This window comes from Strix aluco, chromosome 15 (assembly GCF_031877795.1).
Source record: "Strix aluco isolate bStrAlu1 chromosome 15, bStrAlu1.hap1, whole genome shotgun sequence".
NCBI lineage: Eukaryota > Metazoa > Chordata > Aves > Strigiformes > Strigidae > Strix > Strix aluco.
In genome coordinates, this window is record NC_133945.1 from 16,673,726 (window position 1) to 16,694,423 (window position 20,698).

Sequence of the window (20,698 nt, forward strand, 5' to 3'; positions counted from 1 at the left end):
TGAAGATTACTTTCCTGGCTGTTCTTGCTTGGGTATAGGTATCAATCTTTCGATTACTGCAGGTAATTACTATTTTGCTGGTAAATAGAAGACTCCTGTTTTCCCTTACATTTGTTCATATTCAGCAGAAGTCAGCAGACTAAAGTCCTTGTGGCTGTTGGGTAGGTGCACGTGTGTGTGTGAGCAAAGACGATGTTTTCTCTGGGAACCAACTGTAGCCCTGCTACCTGTGGGACAGTATGTCCTATCCCTTTTTCTTTATCAGAAAGTGAACAGTCGTGATTTGTGGTGGGGGAAACTTACTTGCTTTTTTATCTTGTAGTGGAACTTTTCCATCCTCTCTCCATCCCTTTCCCATGGCATGCCAGAGTCAACCTATATGTGAAACATTCGGCACGCAATCACCGGGATGATCTTACTGTCATTTGGAATGAGAAGGACCAGGTACAGCATCCCCGAGCAAATAAATGTCAGGAGAATTAGAAGAATATCAAGTGGTTCTTTTTTTAAAAAAAAAAGGCATTAAGCAAGCCAGGGAATTCAAGTAGGAGACAAACTATCCTCCTTTTTGGATGTATAAAAGGCTATGACTATGAAAGATGAGCAACCAATATTCTTGTTGGAGGCATTTTCAAGCCATACTTTTTTTTTTTTTTCCTGCATAACCAAAGGCAATGAAATGCTGTTGTGGTTTAACCCCAGTCAGCAGCTCAGCACCACACAGCTGCTCACTCACTCCTCCCTGCTCCCAGTGGGATGGGGAGGAAAATAAAAAAAAAAAAAAAATCTGAAATGCAGCACCTTGGCTGAGTATTACATTATTTTTTGAATAAAGGAAAGATGAAAGGCAATGTTACCATACAGAAATAAATGTGCCTGCAGAAAGAATTAGAATTGAAAAATTGAAAAATCTACTTCAGAAGTTGTATAGAATGTATTTTTGTACTACTACTTAAATTACCAGAACTATTTAAATACCACCACTACTTAAATTGCCAGATAAATATTTTGTTCCCAGCAACTTACAGAATTTAATTCCTGATTCTGCAAATGTTTTTTCTTGTGCTTCAACTTTGCAAGCTGTGTCTAAGCACTCTGCAGCAGTGGAGCCTACAGTACCTAAACATGAGACCAAACTTAAGCTTCATCAAACTTAAGCATGGTTCATGATTTTACTAAAAAATACGGAGAATAGTTTTGCATTCAGCTGTGCCACGTAGGAAATTCAAGTAGCAAGAATGTCATCATTTGAACTTTAATTTGCCTCACTACTTCAAAAAAGACTTTATTATGCACATGATTCATCTGAGGAAAAGGTGTAGGGAAATCTTACTGGGTGTATGTTTGAGGTCAGTGTGTGAGAGGTGTTTTATTTCACAAGTTCCTTTTGCATCTGTTGATACGGATCAGATATCAGTGTCATCTTCTCTGAAGTTTGGAAGAGACCATACGAACTACAGAGCCACTGTTGCCCACCCATTTAATTACACTCTGAAGCAACTGGAGATCCATTGCCTGTCAGAAAGAAGAGGCAGAAAGTACAACCAGCAGGTGAGATCGTGAGAAAGGCCTGCAAAATACAGATCTCTAATACTATATTTACTGTTAGTGTACCTTTCATCTCAGAGTTGCAGAACCAGATATCATTCTGCAAAATGTAAATAGCACCAAGTGCTGTTATCTCCTTGTATCCAAACCACCAGCACTTACTCCTTTTCCAAGCATAACTGTTGCTAGCAGACGGTATCTGTCTTGCAATTTTAGCATTGACCCATGTTGGGTGGTAAGAAGCCAGAAGTGCACAGAAGCCAGCCTGACAATGAAAATGAGGCAAATTTTGTCCAAAATCTGATGACCAAACTCCTATTCCACAAAAAGAAAGTCAGAAACCCTTTGGTACCCATTTAGAGCAAACCTACGTTTTTGCACTGTATAGGAAATTGCAACACAAGTGTGAAAATATGCGAGACTAAAAAGGCTTTAAAATACGGTTGTGAGGTTCACTTGCAAATCATATATGGGGAAGAAGAACTCCATAAATCATCCTTCAAGATCAAAGACTAAATATTTTCTGCCTGAAAATGCACTGCATGGGCTAGGGACTCCAGTTGCTGAGGCTGAAGACTTTCTGCTCAGTAATAAGCTGTGCAAACTGTACAGTGTTCTGTTTGGTCACCTGGAGTCTTTCTGGTACTTGCAGTGGTGCCACAGAGTGCTCTCTGGTTGTTTTCACAAAGTAGTCAATACGTCTCAAACATATTCAGAGGAATAAATTCTCTTGTAGTGTCGTTATTCCATTGGTGTCATTAATTGTTATGTGTGATAGACCCAATGCAGCTTCCAGAGAAGATAACAGAAAGACTAATGTTACCTCAGCTGTAAAAGTGCAGTTTCCCTGTGGGTTTGTCTAAGGCCCTGAGCTTCCAGGCCTTGTGGAGTTCAGTGGAGTTTTAACGTTGTTCTGTCGCAGTTTTAATTGTGTTTCTTTTTTTCTCCACTGGGTGGAGATCGTTCTGCTAGATCACCTGCAGGGCCTTCTGCTAGTTCTAGTTTTTCTTCACTGGACAAATCCTTCTCTTCTGGTTTCAGCTGCAGCTCACAGGGAATGGTGGGCAGCCTGCTGACATCCGACTGACCCTGGAGGATAAATCAAAGATGAACATCACTGCCTGGAATGGCTGTATGACACTCTCCTCAGGTCAGGTATGAGTCTTTGAGTCTAAGAAGGGATGGGTTTTGCTAAATTTCTGGTTTTGTTTCTCACAGATTGAATTTTTTCTGCACTTGTTACCATATGTTACCTTTTACTTGAAGTCACCCTTTCCATATCTCAGAGGAAGAAAAATAAAACTTCTGAAGAATTCTGTTTCATGTTGTCAGATATGTTTGTATTTGGGATGCAGCTTCCCCTCAGGACAGAATCATCAACCCAGTAGGCTTCTTGGTAGAAGTCTTTTCTTGAAGCAGTCTTTTATGGATATAGACCATTCAGGGGTTCTCACAGGGGTGGTTTTTTGCCCAGAAAGTATACTCCTCTAGTACATACTGAACACGTTTTTTCAGAAAATTACTAATATGTATGTCATAATTTTTTTCCTCTTCCAGCTTCAGAGAGTATTAAGTATGGAACACCTGCATGCATGTGGGTCTCTAGAGCAAAGATCAGCTTTGTTTAATGAATATCTGGATCTGAACTGGGATGACAAAAAAATCAAACACAATTTAACGTATGAGGTAAGAGAAGGCAGTTGTATCTGTTAACTCACCATTTTTATGGAAGCTGTTCTTAATAGATGGGAATTTATTTATTTTTTATATGTAATTTTGAGTGGATTTTAAGAAAGGTTCTGTAGAGTACCACTTTCTGTGAAATACCATTATTTCATTTTACCTTTACATATTTCTCTGCATAGGAAGACAGCTACATGTGGCATAAATAAGAAAAACTGAGTTCTTACAAACTAGAGGCCTCACTTGTGCCCTAAATTTCAAAACTGTTGAGCTAATTCTGTAGGATGGGGATCAGTAACTGTGCTGATAAGCCAAAACATTGTCAGGTGGAAATGTTATGTTTTGGAAATGTTATGTTAAAACTGAAGCTACTAGAATAAAAAAAAGCCAGTACAGGGACAGGATGAAGTTGAGAGCTGGGATGAGTGGGCACAGAGAAGTGTCTAAGATTCTGCTATCATGTTTTAACTTTGTTTTCTTGGTGCATTGCAGAGAAATCAATTCTTGTATGCTGATAAATTTCAGTTAGAAGCTGTTCTGGAAAATATTTTCCTGACCTCATGCACCAAACAGAAGATTCTGGGTAAAATAGAAACAAACTACTCCTCTTGCCTGGACTATTATATGAGCTTTGAGTCCTGTGACCTTCCAAATGTAAGTCTCACATAAATGTATTGAACCTAGGTCACTTCAAATGTAATTACTGGTTTGGAAACTCAGTTTTCCTCAGCAGCAACTTTTCACAAGAATTGCCATACCTCTCTAACTTAACAAACCATAAAGTGTCTTTTGATGGGTTGAGGCAGAAAGGTTGTATTTGCCACTGTAGTATATTCTGTAGGTGCAGTACGGTTGCAAACATTCCCACTTCATCCATGTTCTTTCTTCCCTACCCCTCTCTCAAAGGTCTTTTAATTTCATGTTTCTGGAGAATATCAAAACAGGCCCATAAGTGATCAAAAAGGAAACTAGAGAGGAATAAAGTGCTTTCCTTCCACTGTAGGTAAAAGTTTACTGTTTTTTATGGCTGCTCTTCTCACGTCCCACTCAAACGAGGGAGGTGAGTGACTTAGATTTGTAAATCCCCAGCGGAGTGGACAATGGTGAGACAAGTCTCAACGTCCAGACATTTATTAATTTCCCACAATGTACCAATTGGATACACGATAATTGGCTAAGTGTATAACAAATTATGGCAAGCAATATAGTATGCCTTGCGTTACCTAATGATAATAAGGAAAAAGGGAAAAAAAAAAAAAAAAAGAGAGTGCGAGAGAGGTAGAAATAGAGATCACCGGCCTGGGTTCCTGTGTCAGTCCCACCAATGAGGGTTCACTTCACTTCTTCTCCTTCACTCCTTGCCCCCCCTCAATTTATACACTTTTCTTGGGTCCCTCCTTAGGTTGACCTACCTATCTACGTATCCCATGTATAGGGAGGGGTAAGGTGCTTCATGGGATGATGTAATTAGCAAGATCTTGTTAATCTTCATTAGCATCTGCAGGGATGTTAACTTTAATATGCATTTCATGGATAATGAAGCAAAGGTCATTCACCGGACAGACGGCCCCTCAAACTTGACAAGATGCACCAGAGTAGAACTGTCCTGCCTGCACAGGGCTCGCTCCTCCAGCTGCATCCTGTGCTATCCAGGCAGCCTGATCAGCTCTAAACTCCTCACTATCCACCCCATGACTGTAGTTTTGTTACTTTCGAGTGTTTGAGACATTCCTCAGCTCAGAGGGCCTCCGCTCCACCCCCATCCCTTATATCTTTCTCAGGCCCTGTTTCTGGGAGTTACAAGTCATCTCTCACAGCCCTGCTGGTAGTGATAGATTTTTGAACCTTAGTGTAACCTTATTGTTGTCATTTATTTTTATATTACACACATAGACCGAAGACCCATCCATGCTCTTCCTTAGGTGCCCATTGGACCCCAGAGTTGCCTGTAGGTATTCACAACAAGCACAAAACTTCAAACTCATAATAAATGTGGTCTGTTTCCAGTGGCTAAAATGCATCTCAGTTGGTTTCCTCATTTACTTCAGAGCAGGTCACCCTCTGTTAGCAATGGGAAATAGCAGGCAAATTTTGATGCCAGTGAAAACTTTTTCCAAGACTAAAGTGTGGTAGAGCCTGTTTATAATGCAAAAAATGTATATGCGTGTCACTTTGAAGTCAGGTGCCTCTGTATTCTTTTGGATCGTTTTCTTCAAAGGCATGCATCAAAATGCCTAGCTAGAGTAGTTGAGAAGCATAAAGAAACCAAAAAAGAAATGGACTTGTTTTAATACAATACAGTTATTCCAGCTGTTCATCTTGTCTTAGGCTGTAACCACTGAACATGGTTTGTTATACCACAGAAACTGAAGATGTAATGAAGTAAAACAGTGCTGTGAGACAGAGGATGTGCTGGTTTCTGACGCTTTGATGTGTAATTTCATGAGAATGCTAACATTGTACAACCTCGTACTACTCTATGCAGAGCCCATTTCTTTGGAAGAATTAAGCTTTAACACCTTTTTTGTTCATGCTTAGGTAATTGTTTTCTCTGGAAAACACCAGCTCAACAAAGACGACATCATTTTGCACTCAGAGGGCAGATTCCAGCTTGCTGATGGGAGAGATGAGGGATTGATTGGAGTAGCCTTAAAAAATAGGAGTACAGCTGATGTGAAGAACTATTCTTTGGAAATTGAAGTGAGTTTTTGTTCTATTTTAGTGGTTTTGGTTTTCGGTTTTTAAAGGCCTACTGCCATCTATCTTCCAAACTGATCAGGTGCAGCCAGTGACTAAAACAGCAGGCAAGTACAGGCAACATAAAATACTCCTGGTTTCTTTAGTTCTGTTTTTAAAGGAGCAGTTATGCCGTGTACATACAGTATGATAAGAGAGAAGGGAAAGCACCAAGATCAGTTATCTGCAGAGCTCAGTGACAAATATAGTAAGTGTATATCAACTGGAGTATATAAAAGTTTTAAGAGGCTGTGTGTTATTGTAGCTCACCTTCTTCAGCATGACTGGTCTGTTTGGTGAGGCATGATTTTTTGCACCATAGCAAAAAAAAAAAAAAGAGGGAAACAAAATGTGAGACTCAACTCATCAGTTGCCAGAAGAAAGAACTGGCCTTAAGAAAGGCACAGAACAGCTAATATGATGCTCATTCTGAGGCAAATCTCTTCTTTTCTCTCCCCCTCTATTTCACATTTGCTCTTGATTTTCTGTGAAATTAATAAGGTGGAGAAAGCTGATGGTGGCAACAGTGAGGCAGAACAGTAATGTGGGCAGCACCATCCACACTCTTTATTAGAAGGAATGTGGGTAGTGAGTTGTAATTAACTGAGACTATAGGCAACCCCTTAACAAAATGATGATGATTTAATCAGTAACAGGCTAAGACAAATACTAAATTATTTTTCCCTCTCTCTTTGGAAAGAAGTATCAGCTGCTCTACTTGGTCTTTCTCTATTCTGTTTTTAAATAAATGGCACAAATTAGCAGCCTCACAGGGAACTGACTGTTAGAGAATGTTTCTTTCATTGCTACCATTAAAATTTTGTCCACAAGCCTTGTGCTATCCAGTCCTTGAGCTCTCGAACCAATCATCCTAATGCTTGTGCCTCTCTTAAGAGTGTAACTCCTGTGTAGTGCACAAGCATTGGGAAACATTTCCCTCACCATTTACCCTTCTGTGGGAAGCACTGATATATGAGCATCGTCTCTGAATGTTCATTAATTCTGGGTGGTGACTTTGAATAAATGTTTTTTTTTTTATGGCTGCAGTTAAGAGCCTTTGAAGATATTTGGCTAGGCCTGACAGGAACTGCTACTTCCTCATCTGTTCAGAGCCAAATCCTGGTGGAGGGGATTATTGATCAGAAAGAAAAAGTAAAAGTAGCTGCTTCTAAAGGAAAGGAATGTTTTCAGTACTACATGGGGTATTTGAAAGGTACGTACCTTCACGAATGACACTCTTAATCATATGATTTAGTTTTAGGTAGTCCTGCAAGGAGCAGGGAGTTGGACTTTGTGATTCTTACAGGTCCCTTCCAACTAGAGATATTCCATGATTCTGTGATTCACAGCTGTCACTGGCGTGAAGGGGCAGGAATAAAGGCTATGTCTCTCTAGTGCCAAGCTAGCTGAAGCTTAAAACTTGTTCTACAAGGGTCAGTTTGGGAGGCATTTGTATGATTACTAGCCAGGGAAGGATTGTAATAGGTGGTGATCAAGATAGGATTCATTTCATCTTGATCTAGCCATCTTAAAGTTGTGTGCCTCGTTTAAGATACTCATTACATTCCAGTTTCAATGAAGGGACAGAGAAAAGCACCTCCAGAGCCTGACTCCACCCCATGCTGAAACAGGTGTATGAAAGAGGAGGCATGAAATGACCCTCCGCAGGTGATCCTCTCAGCAACAGTCAGTTCTGCCTGACAACAGAGAGGAAACAGGGCTGTTGGCTCAGACTGTGCCTAACTTTTAGATGACTAGAGTTAGGTGGAATGAGACTTGCTGCAAGTGCTTTCTGTTGTGACTCATCCACCTTTCAAGTACCTCAGATTTGTATGAAAACCAGGTGGATTTGGTGGTATGACAGTTGTCTCAAAGTCATGTTGCTGACAATACCAGTCCTAGTTTCAGTTAGGGATTTGCCATTCCACACTTCTGCAGTGGAATTTCTCTCAGGTTCATGGCCTCACTTGTAAGTGCTGTGATGTATTTGAGATTAGGACCATTAGTTTGTGAATTACTGAAGTCAGAAGTTTGTAGAAATTATGCAACTCAACTCTTTCAACCCAAATGCTATGTGCACTTTGCCAACCGTTTCTGCTTATGCTCATCAGTACTTGGGCAGAAACAACTTAACGTGTGTGATAGGTGGATGAGTGACTGGCACACTTTCGTTTGTGGTCTAAGCAGTTTTGAAACATCAGCGACAGGGGACAGTGGAAGACTAAAATACAAAAAAGCCTGTAAATCACTGTGACTGAGAGAATTATTTAGATTGTTATTAATCCAGTACTTGCTTTGCAGTAGCGAATCTGTATTTGTAAATCATTCACAAGTCACACAAAAGAGAACAATCAAACACTGACACTGATGTAATTTTCCCCTGTTTATCTCTCTTGGTTTTATTCCACAAACACCATTCAGACACTGATTGATCACCTAAGTAATTAAAAAGCTGGGTTTCAAACAATGCCTGTCAGTGTTGTTCCTGTAAATGAAGCGCTCTCTATTCATTCTCTAAGGGGCTGTGGAAGAAGGAATGGAAGTCGGTGCTTGTACTGATGGGCAGCAGATGGCTACCATTAATACCTATCTCAACATTAATGGTGAAAGGCAAGAAACCATGGGACAAGTGACTCTAGCAGCTGTTAATGGAAGCTTGAGCTTTCTGGCTCATGGATGCAGGGATCCAGTTCTTAAGGCTGAGGTGAGACCCTTCAGTGGCAGTTAATTGCAGAATATTGTTTAATCTTGTCAGTTTGATGGAACGTCTTCCAGTAGGCTTCAGGTGTGAGTTTTGGTGAGTAATGAGGCAAAAAAAGGGAATTATGCAATTTTTAAACTCATAATAACATTATTTTTCACTTTGGTGTGAAAAGATACTACAGTGAGAATTAAAAAGTTCAGCCATACCTAGAAAGCATAGAACATACGGGACCCTCTCCTAAAGGATGTATGCTCTGAAGATGAGAAGTAACTAAAGCAAGAGCAGCAGTGATGTGCCAGGGCTGCTCAGCATGTTGGTTACAAAACCAATATTAGAATTCCTGAACATGCTTTTACTTCTAATGGGGTTTCACATACACTTTGCTTGGAGGAGGCTTTTTGGGTTTTCATCCTTAGACTCTTCTGTTCCCATTTCTAACCACTGAATAACACAGAAGTCATTTCCCCTGAGAAATGGGATGCCACGGTGGATCTTTGCTGGCATTTAAACTAGTACAAACTTTGAGTCATTTGGACCCAGCACAAGCAATCCTAAATCATAAATTCAGGGGTTTTATTCATCTTCTCACAGTACAAACTTAATGAAATTGGGAGCCTTTTGAAAACCAAACTGCTGGAGAAGATAAAGAAGTTTGACGAATATATGTGGAGATTCAGGAGATCAGTAAGTATCTGTACATCATCTATGAAAGCACCATGAAATATTCATGCAGTGTTAATTAAAAATCATTATATTAAATGCAGTTGTTTTCCTCAAACATTCAAATGGTTAATCCTGTGCTAAGCTGCAGTTCATACATAGGCAAAACAGTGTTTCATGGTAGTATCCCTGCACCAACACTGAGGAGTTCACAATTGCTTTGGAAGGGAGTCAAAGCTCTGCTTGTGATCACTGCGTATTTTGATATTTTTTCTTTTTTGGGAACCCCTGTAGGTGCAGCAAATTGATTTTCTGTCTGAAGCAGCTGGCTGGCCTTCGATAGCCTTGCAAAAAATAGCAGGATTCCTCCACAGTGTGGGTAGAGCTGTTGCCCAGGTGTGGAAGCAAAGTGGAATCAGGCAGATACTGAGAAGCAAGCTCCCACTTTACCTGAATAAAATTCAAGACATTGTCCAGCAAATGCAGAATGAATTGCAAAGTAAGTAAAACCATGCAAAGCAAGGAGAATAAGGACAATGTCAGTGCAGCGCAAACCAAACAAGTATAAAAGTACTGAACAGCACAAATGTTTCTGTTTGATCTAGCAAAAAGTGCTGACCTTGGCTGTTAATTTACAGAGTGGGAGCCCTGATGCAGTAAGCTCTAAGTAAGCTCAGTGTCGCCGCCTTTCTGATGAAATCATTGAAGAGGCATTGTCTCGGACACAGGAGTCTGGGTTCCATTGGATGAGAAGGGCCCTAATTCCTAAACTGAAGCATTTCTGCTTACAGTCCCCTGGAAGGTGTTTCCTCCTGGAGGGCTGTTGGTATCCATCCCTGAGTTTTGAATGCTCCTGCTGATGGGAGTTGCTTGATTGTTTTTTCCCAAGTCTGTTCAGTAGCCGCTAATGACCTGTTCAGCAGGACTATGGCCCATATTGAAACCACTGAGAAGTGTGATCAGTGTAATTAACTGAGGGAACCTTCAGTTCTCACAAGACTGAAACCTGCTTTGGGCCACTTACCTCTAGACTCTTCCCACTCAAAAGTGGGATTTAGTTGATATACTGTGTTTGAAATTAGTTGTGACCAAACCATCCTGTTACTCCTTGAGCAGATGCAGGTTGAGCTATATACAGCTCTGATGGTGGCAAATTACAAAGCATTCCGTACATTCATTTTGGAAAGCAGCAATGTATTTATAATACAAGACATATGAGTGGATCAGGGTTATACAGCTAAATGCTTCTTTCAGTTTTTCATAACACTGTGTCCATGCAACAGCTGTGAAATGTGCCCATGTGCCATGAGAGCAAAGCTGCCTTTCCCCGTTTTGTGTGTCCCTCCTTCACCTAGGCTGAAGCTGCAGGTGAACAGACAAACAAACAGCCACTTTGTAACATACTAGCTGAGGTTTGTTTCCTGTAATGTGTTTACTTCAGGGCCATTAGCAACTTTGAAGGATGCCTACTATGATGTAACCTTGAAGCCACTGGATGAAGTTTGGCAAGAGAAGACAGAAGAGTACATGAAGAAAATCCAGGCTTTTTTACCAAAGATTGTAAAAGATGTGTGGCTAATGGAACCAATCCAGGTGGCATTAAAGGTTGTGAAAGCAGGCTTGGATATGGTTGGTATAACTCAGTTCTCCATTTTTAATGGTTTGAAAGGCAAGGTCTACAAATTCAAGTCTCAGCTTTGAACTATGGATACAAAAAATAGTTAAATATTTTTGTTTATGGAGATAGCGTGGTTATTTTTCCACATAACAAGCTTGTGCGCAGCTATTTCCTGTTCTTGAAATATTTGTCCTGCTTTGAAGGCAGTACTTTTCCAGCTAGAGGAGAGGTTGCTTTACTAGTTTTGGTTGAAATCACAGGAGCAGTAATCTGTCATTCATGTAGCTTTTGCTCTTCTTCCAGAGAGAGGGAGGGATTGTGATTCCAACAAATAATGTACAGAGGGGTTTGGGCTCTTCTAGTTGAAATGAAGAGCATAAAGGATATATCATGACACCAATATATATTGAAGATATCAGTCCTTTTCAAACTACTGAAGCACATTAGCTCAGTGAAGTATTGGTATACTTTAAGTAATGTCATTCCCGTCCATTATTTATTGCTGTAATGACTAGTGTCTGTCCTCTGGATATTAACCTCCAAATGACAAGATGCTGTCAGGCAAGTGACAAATGCAAGAGACTAAAGTGCTGTTTCACTGACTATGGATTAAAAACTTATTATCAAGTACTGACCCTGCCCTGAAGGCATACTCCAGTCAGGTGTGTAATCTCCTTTTCTGGCTCTCCAATAGAGTACACAGCAGATGCTCAGGTGGGCAGAGGCCATGTTTTCTAAAGCTGTGAGCAAGATCCGGAAGCCTTTACTCAACCTTTACAGTTTCTCAGCCAGGTAAGTGGTGTTTTTTGCAGGATCCCTGCTGCCAGTAGTGTTCTAAATGGGTCTGTGCATAGTTAGTGTTCCTATCAGCTGGTATGCTGAGGGGTGTGGACAACCGTCCTCTGCTTTGGGCACATGGCATCACACCCTAACGGTTGTGTTTGTTGGCTGCCAGGACAGGCTGCATTTCAAAGGAAGCTACTCAGTAGCAAAGAGACTAGCAATAACTGTGATAACTGGCCTTATATGGCACGGTGTATTGCAGGGCTTAGCCATCGTGTGTCTTTGTTTTGCCATTCTCACCAGGCTACAGTTCTTATGAATATTTCACTTCCACATTTCTAATAATAAAGCAACTGCATTTCATCAGTTTAGCAGATAAGGGCACATGCTGTTTTGTTTGTATTCTACAGGAACTGTTCGGTGGCAATAAAACTGCCAGTACTTCCTAAAGCAGACCGCTCCCTGGATCTGGCAAATATTACTAATTATCTCATTGAAGAAAAGCTAATGAGGCCTCTCCAAGACTTCTATAGTATCAACATAGTTGCAGAGTATTATAGATTCAAACGAAGGATGATGGAGAGTCCCTTTGAATGTAAGCCCTTTCAAAGTGATGCTTTGTTTTGTAACTGGATCCATTTTAAGAAATTATTAAATTGTTTCCTTTCTGGAGAAACTTTTCTTGCAGAGCAACTTGTAGCTAAAATGTAATAATAGCTTGAGAAGTTATTTTAAGAGTATGCCAGCCAGAAGCTGTTTGTGTTGCAGTATGCAAGTAGTAGCACAGCACTTACTGCTCTGTGGAAAACTCACTGATGTTTCTTCTGAAATATCGTTCTCTAGATCATGCTATGTTAATGGGCACCAAGCATATTATGACTTTTGATGGAAAATTTTATGATTTGGCATCAAAGTGCAGTGTACTTCTTGCCAAGGATTTTGTTCGCAATACTTTCACTGTAATACTAAACGAGGAAACTCGTAACTTAAGATCACTGTATGTGGAGATGAACCAGACCGTGATCAGTATCTACCCAAGACTGAAGGTAGGAGGAGAAAGTCAAACGTTCTTCCTTTCTAGGCCAGAAATTATCTTCAACCAACCAACCAACCAACCAACCAAAAAAAAAAAAAAGAGTCTTCAAAATATTAATGCTCAAAACAGGTCTCAGATCTAAGTGCTAGAAAATAACCACTTTTTGATTAGGAAGTAAGTCCCCAAAACAAAACCAGTTTTAACTCAGGGGCTGCCTCTTTGCTCTCTGGGTACTTAAAATAAGAGAGGCTCGATGAACTTTCCAGCTTTCCTCTTACATGGTCTAAGAGAATGGCAGTCAGGGAGGTCTGGAGAATAAGGCCCATAGCCTCAGTGCACCTGGGAGGCTTTGTGCTTTCCTGCTCTTGCAGAAGTTTAATACAACCCTGTTCTTACTTCGTAACTCTGGGCTCAGCAAAGTTGACCCCATCCCACCTGCAAACCCAGCCTGAGCTTGCCTGTCATTGAATTTTCATTGTGACATGTTTGAAATTGCATTTTCATTTTAAAACAGATAGCCAAGATGTATAACTTTTCCTTTATGGAAGAGAACTGCCAAGTACTGAATCAACACCTTGAAAAGAATACCACTAATTCAAGGAGAGAAACCAACAAAATAGAAGTGTCTAATCAGAAAGGAGTTTCTGTCTCTTGTGACTTTCAGTATGATCTCTGTACTGTCACTCTGGCTGGATGGCACCATGGTGAGTATCCATTATACAGCTTTTGTCAGCTGTTAGTCATTTTTTCTGTATCTTTAGCATGTGGGTTGTCTTTCACTTGCTCTTCCCCACTTGATTATACACACCCTGGAAATGGCCCTCGGCATCCCCAGTTATTGCCAAATAAAGCGCAGTATGCATCATTCCAGGAAGAACAGCAAGTGTCTGCCTGGGTTACTATTGTTTCGATGCAATAAAGCAGATAGAAATAGGGGGTGGATGCAATGCAGTCAGCCCAACCCCAAACCCCGTTTGAGAACGGCTGCTCTATAGCAGGCTTAGCTTGTCCAACCTGCAAGAGCATGGAAGAGGGAGGCCTAACAGCTTCCAGGGTTTTTAGTATACTAGGAATACATTCCTATCCATGTGCCCCACACTATTCTAAAACTCAGACCCCTGAGATTAGCAGAGAACAGATATGATGCCTTGATCTGGTCAGGAGAAGCAAATGAACCACTAACAAATGAGATGGCAATGCAGTCTGAGAAAAATCCATAAGGGATGCCTGGGCAGACTTTCCCTCTTGTGCATTACAGCTGAGCTCTGCTGTACAGAATAATCAGAGCCCAGAGACAGCTTTTAAAATCTTCCCATGTCAACTCCTGACAACTACTGTTTTACTCCATTTCAATTTAATTCCAGGTATTTCAGCTGGGCTTTTTGGTACCAATGATAATGAAGCTGGAAATGAATGGGTACTTCCTAATCGTTCCTTCACTGACAACGTGCAGGAGTTCACCCAGAGCTGGCAGGTAAGGAGCTGAAGGGCTGCTGCCCGTGCAGATACCAGTGGTCTGGAGCACAAAGGACAACTTCCAACACACTGTTCTGGCTTCAGTGAACTAGAGCTAGATAGTGAAAACAGCAACATACTGTATGTGATTTGTTTTCCTGTGTTTAACCAGGGAGAAGGTTGCACATATTTGCTAACAACCATACAAGAATTCCCTGTAGATAGGCATTGAGCATTTTTGGCCTAAGTGGTAAGATGAAGCATAGGGGCTGCTTCTGCTAGTAGAAGGAACTGATGTTGGAACCAAGTCTCTTTGATGTTTTCCTACTTAAAGCACCTCTCTGTGGAATGCAGAGCCAGGTGGTAGTTGGTCAGGGAGAAATCCACATGTCCATCAGTTGAGCCACAGCTTGTACCAGGAAGTTTTCCCTCTTGAAGTTTTCTTTAGAGCTGTTTTATTGTAGCTGGGTGTGTTGAAACTTTTTTTCTCCAACAAAAAGATCTAGTAAAAGCACAACTCTGATCTGTCATAGATAATAAAAGTTAAGACAACTAGCCAACTACCTACTGTGTCAGCAGCCACACACCAAAAATCCTTCAGTGAATAATAAAATCAACAGAAAAGGGAAACAATGTCTGTAATGTGTAATATTTATGAGACATACATTTTTAAGAAGAGTGCAAGCTAGTCTCAATATTAATAAATGCTAATCAGAGCTGTGTACTGAGCTGTCCATATCTTCCTTCAAACCATCTCATACTGGAAATCAAGAATTCGTGCTACACTGATGTTTAAAAAAAAGAAACAAAAAACCCCAACTTTGGTAATTCTGTTTTCCCAGGTGAACAAGTGCAGTCTGGTACAGAAGAAAGTGAAGCCATGTCCAATTACAGCTAGCCAAGGAGTCTGCAGAGTGTTTTTTAAAGAATCACATTCACTTCTTCGGAACTGCTTCAAAGTTGTAAGTATAACTTCAGCCACCAAAGGACTATCTGAATACCCAGATGTCATACTTCAAAGGAGTACATGTAATTGTTGCAAGGGTATAGAAGTTTAGTTGCAGGTAACTTTAGAAGTCATCAGAACAACCCAGACAGAAAAAATGGTGTTCTGTCACCATAAATATAAATCAAGGTCCTTGACATCCACAGAGTAGTGGCATGACTTTGCACCACTCTTCAGCATACAGGTCTAGAATTTGGAAATATAAAACAATCCCCTCAGTAACAGGAAGAGAACAGAGGTTTGTGAATGGTCCTAACAGGGGTGGGCAGGGGGAGACACAAATCCAACTTCCTTTTCAGTTTACGGGCAGGGGCCTCGCCAGATTGCTGTCTCCAGAAGAGCTGTGTGCTGGCAGGCTGCACACCACTCCTCTGAGCAATCCCCTTTGTGTTAAAGGTGGACCCTGCACCATTCTACAGCATGTGTGCCTACGACACCTGTCACTCACAGGACTTGAAGGCTGCCTGCAGTTTAGCAGCAGCTTTTGTCCATTTGTGCAACCGAAATTTTGTCCCTGTGGAAATTCCTCCTCAGTGGTAAGTTTTGTGTCTTTTCATCCTGAGTATTCTGTAAAGAAAAAAACCTGTATAAAAGTCCACAGCCCCAAAATACTTCTTAGTAATAAAGTTAGTCCCCTCTTGTTTATTTTCTTCAGAGTTACTATATTATTACTAGCGCAGAGTTACTGCACAGTTCAGCCGTGCAGTTGCCATTTCCAGTATGTGTTACCTTACTCCAGCCCAACTGAGCTATTGTGCAACAGAAGCACCTGAAGGGAAGCAGCTGGCTGGGCTGGAGCACTGCAGCAATCGGAAACTTTACCATTTAAGGATGATAGTGCCTGTATATTTCAGCATTTTCTACGTTATGTACATTCACTCATTTGCACTATATATCTTTTCTACAGGTTTTTTTTTAAACTGTCTCCACTGGATATTCTGTATACAGTACCTTCTTTGAACTGTGATATTTATTGGCTACAAATTATTAGCTAAATGATGATACATAAACAATGATAACTTGTACCACTTGAGTAATACTGGCTGTTCACATATCGTTGTCTTGAGAGATGACCAAGAACATCCCCAGAACTTAACTCTTCCATTCATCTGCATGATGTTATTCCTTAGACCAAAAAAAAGGACAAAACCTTCTCTGATATTTGCTACATTTGTATGTTTTCATTGAATGAGAACATTAAAGGAAACACACGTACAAGTTACTGTCATACTAATTACTGATACACTTGCCCAAGTAATAACTTAAGATGTAATTATATTTTTACAAGACTGCAATGGAAACATTTACTCTAAGTAAATGACAGGATCACACAGAAAAGCCAGTTCTGCTTTTGGTTAAAATTAAGCACTTGGGTTTACATTCCTAATTTAGGCTCCATGCTTTGCTAAGGCTTAGTAAGGAGAAAACGGGGGGGGTTTAATATATGCAATGAAATGTTACTCATTTGATTTGTAAACTCACTATGACCTCAAAAGAGTGATTTGGTGACTACAAACATATTTGTGGTATGCTTTAAAAAAGTCTTTACAATTATTTGCTGAATTCTCACCCACTAAGGAAGGGAATAGCTATCAGGAGTTTGTATACGATTATGTTAGCCATAAAATAAAAACCTAGAACACTTAGTATATATGTAAGTGCATGCATCACACTCCCATATGCAGTAATAATGGCATGTGTCATTATCTTCCTTACAGACTCAGTTCACCCAGTGTGTAAGCAGTAAGTGGCCCCGAAATTTCTGGGCAGTATCTCATAGGCAGTAAGTGGTTTTAGCTCCGATGGTTTATATAAACTCTTCAACAGAGGAGTATGAAACATAGAGACAAATTTTGTTAAATCTGAGCCTGAATATTCAGTTGAAAACAGAGTTTTAGAATGGCTCAGTAGCCAGAAGGTTGAAGTCAGCTAGTGCTGCTAGTTTACAGTGTCCCATTTCTGTGGAAAGGGATTGGAATTACAGTGGATCACAAGCTCAGTTAACAATAATAACATGCTATTAAGGTATCTGTTAAACAAGCAAAGTATACTGGGGATGTACACATGAATAAACATTTAAGACAAGAAATATTCGTCTCTATTCAACTTACTTTATATATCCAGTTTTGGGCACCATGTTTTACTTAAGTTGTGGATCAGTTGAGAAAAGTCTGGAGGTCTCTCTGTGGGGAAAAAACTGAAGGGTTGAGGAAAGATGCAAGTTAAATCTTTAAATATGTAAACACACTAAAGAGAAGGAAGTGTAACAGACTACACTGCAGTAAGGGAGGTTTGATATTGTGAAAGAGTTTGTAATGGCCAGGCTTGTCATGCATGGTGACCAATAGCCATCTAAGGTCATGAGAACAAAAGAGAAAACTGCAGTCAGTAATAGCTGACTCCACACTACTTTCTAGAAATTCATCTTGTCAAGGATCTTTCATTGGATAACTGAACTAGCCAGAGCCCATAAACTTTAGTAATAATGCTGTTCTTTTTCTCCTAAATGTGAATTTATCATCAAACATGAAGAACGAACCTTACATCTTTATTTCCTTTTAGTGTAGCTAAGATAGAACTGTATCTAAAATGCTAGAATACTTTTTCCCACAGCTTTTTGATGTCATAAATATATTTGATGTTATTTTTCCCTTCATAGATTTCTTGTAATTCAGCATAAGAACAGCTTGTATTACATGTCGCTTGTTACTTTCTGTCCCTTAAGTACTTACCACTTAACTGGATTTCATCTCTTCGTCATTTCAGCTTGAGCCAGTTCTGAATGGCAGACACCAGCCCTGAAGATGGAAGAACCCTTTCAGCACCCAGAACAGGCTGTTGTAGGTAGACAAGCTAGAAGCAATAGTAGGGACAGCAGTGAAAGTGTGAATGAATTAGTGTTAGGACTCCGAATATAATGAAGCATATATAGTATAAAAGGAAAGCTTTTCACACAGAAACACCTGAGGGTAAGAGGAATGATTTCAGTACAGTGCCAAGACACTATAATCAACCAGAAGAAATTGGACATAAGAGTATCAGTTACTTTAAAAAAATTCTCCCATTCAGTGGCAAAATTGCCTCTTCACAAGCCTTGAACCATAGCATGAATACATCTAAAAGATGACAAAAGGTCTTTTCCAGGTCAGATTAGTACAAGTGGGCTACTCGTGGCTTTGAACCTGTGCAGAGATGCTGACTTCTTTTTTCCTCTAGAACTGAAACTCAGCTGTTCAGTAAATTCTGGAGAAAGCGACTTTTTTTCCAGGGAAGTGCCCCAGCACACAAGAGGGCTAAGACGTAAGACGGTTAAATAATTGAAAGCATTTAATAATTTTCTCATTTTTATGCTGGTTGATTTCTCCCTTATTGATGTGTACCTTGTTAAATGAGAGACAGCCTTCTTGGCATCTGTTCATGTTTCACATTCTCCTTCTGTGTCTTTAGATGCCCCTTCTCAGATACCAGTTTACGTGTTGGGAAAAGGAGACTCAATACCTATCCTACAAGTAGTCTTAAAGTGTTATATTGTTGTGTGAAAGTGTCTCATCTGTTAAATTACTAAGTTGTATGTCTATTGATTAAAAAAATGCATTTCTCCATACAGTACCAGCAATGCAATTATTCCTTAGTAAAAAGTAACATTGCAAAATCTGCAGATGCCTTTGCATAATATGCAAAGATTGAAATAATGCTGTTCTGAATGATGAAATAACGTTAATAAACATTGGACTTCCTCATTTTTATGCTGGAGTACATTTTTTACTGCACGCGGTGGGGGGGGGGGGCGCCCGGACAGCGCCAGGGGGCGACAGCGCCCGGCTCCGGAGAACGCGCAGCCCCTCCCGCCCCCGCGGAGGGGGGGGGTGTGTGTCTGTCTGTGTCCGTCCGTCCGTCCCCTGCGCCCCCCGGTCTCGCGCTCCCAGCTGTCGTCCAGCTCCGCCTGACGACGCTCCCCAGTACAGACCCACCGCCGGCCTGTCAGAGGCCAAGCGGTTCCTCATTACCTCTGCAAAGCCTTTACCGAACCAAGGGCACCGGCCATCCCAATGATTTTTAAGGATGTCTTAATCGCTGCATGGTGCTGCCTCGTCTTGGGAACTAAGAAACAGGGCCACCACCCCCCCGCCCCGGCCATGCAGGGTGGCAGCCGCAGGCCGAGGGGAAGGCGGCAGAGGGGTGCGGGGGAGCACACCCAGCTCCCCGCAGGGAGCGTGCCGAGAGGCGGCGATGACCAGCACCAAAAGCATCCCTTAACCCAGCTAAAACCTGCCCCTGCTTCCTCACGGACGCGATCCTCCAGGAAGATCCCCTCGGCAGGATCTGACAGCATCATTTCTCAGCTCGATGCTTCAGCTTCGGTATTTCAAAACTGGCCTTTTCCTCTGCGCCACCCCCGGCTTTATCAGCACTAAACTTCTAGTATAACACGACTGGTAATACCGCCCGTTCCGGGACACCTTGACTGAAGTCATCTGAAATGGTTATGCCTCAGGTGAAGGTAACGCAGTACAACCTATGTTGTTCTATGGAAAATGTCTAAAACCCCCCAAACAGCAGATGGACCTACAGACCACACAACACAAACAGCTCTGAGCCCACGTCCCAGCCTGCTGTTGACCACAACGCCTGCACCTGTAACTCCTGCTGAGCAGAGCACCTTGAAGACACCCGCCCACACCCAGCTGTCCTTGCAGGAGCGCAGGGAGGGTAAGTCATTCTTCCAAGAGTATTTTTAAGTGCCTACAACTCACCTTCAACATGGCCTTTATATAGGCCCTATACAGACTCCAGCTCTACAAAGGTCACAGACATTTACATGTACCACACAAGCTCGTATGTCCCAGAACTCAGCAGCGAAGTTGACGTTTTGAGGCACTACCACAGACTAAGTGTGACATACAGAGAGCCTCACGCTTCCACCAGCTGGGTTCCCCAGGCCTGGCATGCACCCTGGGATAAATCCAGGTTGGTTCCAGTCAGAACAGAGCTAGCACCGAGTGCACAGAGGCCTTCCTGCCTCCTTCAAGGCCCAAACACCAAGCACTCTAGGTCCCAGCTGTGACCTCCCCCTCCCCAGGACCAGGCTAGAGCAGGCGCTCACCCTGTAACCTCTCAGTGTGGCTCTGCTGTACAACAGCTGCCAGTCACAAACCCACATGCTACTGTAGGACTTGAGACATGAGTTAAGATGTGGAAAAGGGAGAATTCCCACCACCCTGTAGAGCCCGAGGGTGCCAAACTGTGGAAACCCCGAGGCAAGGCACTTCAGCCTGACCCTTAAACCTAGGCAGTACAGAAGCCACCAGCAGCCATAAGCATCATCAGCTACTCATTAGGCAAAGCACAGCTAAACTCAAGTCAAAGCAATCACTAGACACCTTTTGTTTAGAAGCTCAACATTCAACTTTGCCAAGAGCATCTTTTGCTTTGAATTCCTAGGAAAGCACTTTTTAATGTAAACTGTCA

General features: G+C 41.4%; 2 protein-coding genes across 2 annotated transcripts in view; one reads left to right on the plus strand and one right to left on the minus strand.

Annotated features, from left to right (window-relative positions):
• The window catches only part of LOC141930452 (uncharacterized), an 89,277-nt gene extending 70,302 nt beyond the window's left edge, over positions 1–18,975 (plus strand). Inside the window, exons 55-73 of the mRNA XM_074841296.1 lie at positions 323–471; positions 1,234–1,551; positions 2,590–2,703; positions 3,106–3,234; positions 3,724–3,885; positions 5,770–5,931; positions 7,015–7,180; positions 8,487–8,671; positions 9,263–9,355; positions 9,626–9,830; positions 10,773–10,960; positions 11,644–11,741; positions 12,143–12,327; positions 12,576–12,778; positions 13,283–13,472; positions 14,133–14,242; positions 15,066–15,185; positions 15,626–15,765; positions 17,996–18,975. Coding sequence (XP_074697397.1) covers positions 323–471; positions 1,234–1,551; positions 2,590–2,703; positions 3,106–3,234; positions 3,724–3,885; positions 5,770–5,931; positions 7,015–7,180; positions 8,487–8,671; positions 9,263–9,355; positions 9,626–9,830; positions 10,773–10,960; positions 11,644–11,741; positions 12,143–12,327; positions 12,576–12,778; positions 13,283–13,472; positions 14,133–14,242; positions 15,066–15,185; positions 15,626–15,765; positions 17,996–18,011 — 2,933 coding nt within the window. The 3' untranslated portion in view covers positions 18,012–18,975. The remainder of the gene's footprint in view (positions 1–322; positions 472–1,233; positions 1,552–2,589; positions 2,704–3,105; positions 3,235–3,723; positions 3,886–5,769; positions 5,932–7,014; positions 7,181–8,486; positions 8,672–9,262; positions 9,356–9,625; positions 9,831–10,772; positions 10,961–11,643; positions 11,742–12,142; positions 12,328–12,575; positions 12,779–13,282; positions 13,473–14,132; positions 14,243–15,065; positions 15,186–15,625; positions 15,766–17,995) is intronic.
• CLEC16A (C-type lectin domain containing 16A) overlaps positions 1–20,698 on the minus strand; it is a 375,787-nt gene that overhangs the window by 167,677 nt on the left and 187,412 nt on the right. The window lies entirely within an intron of this gene.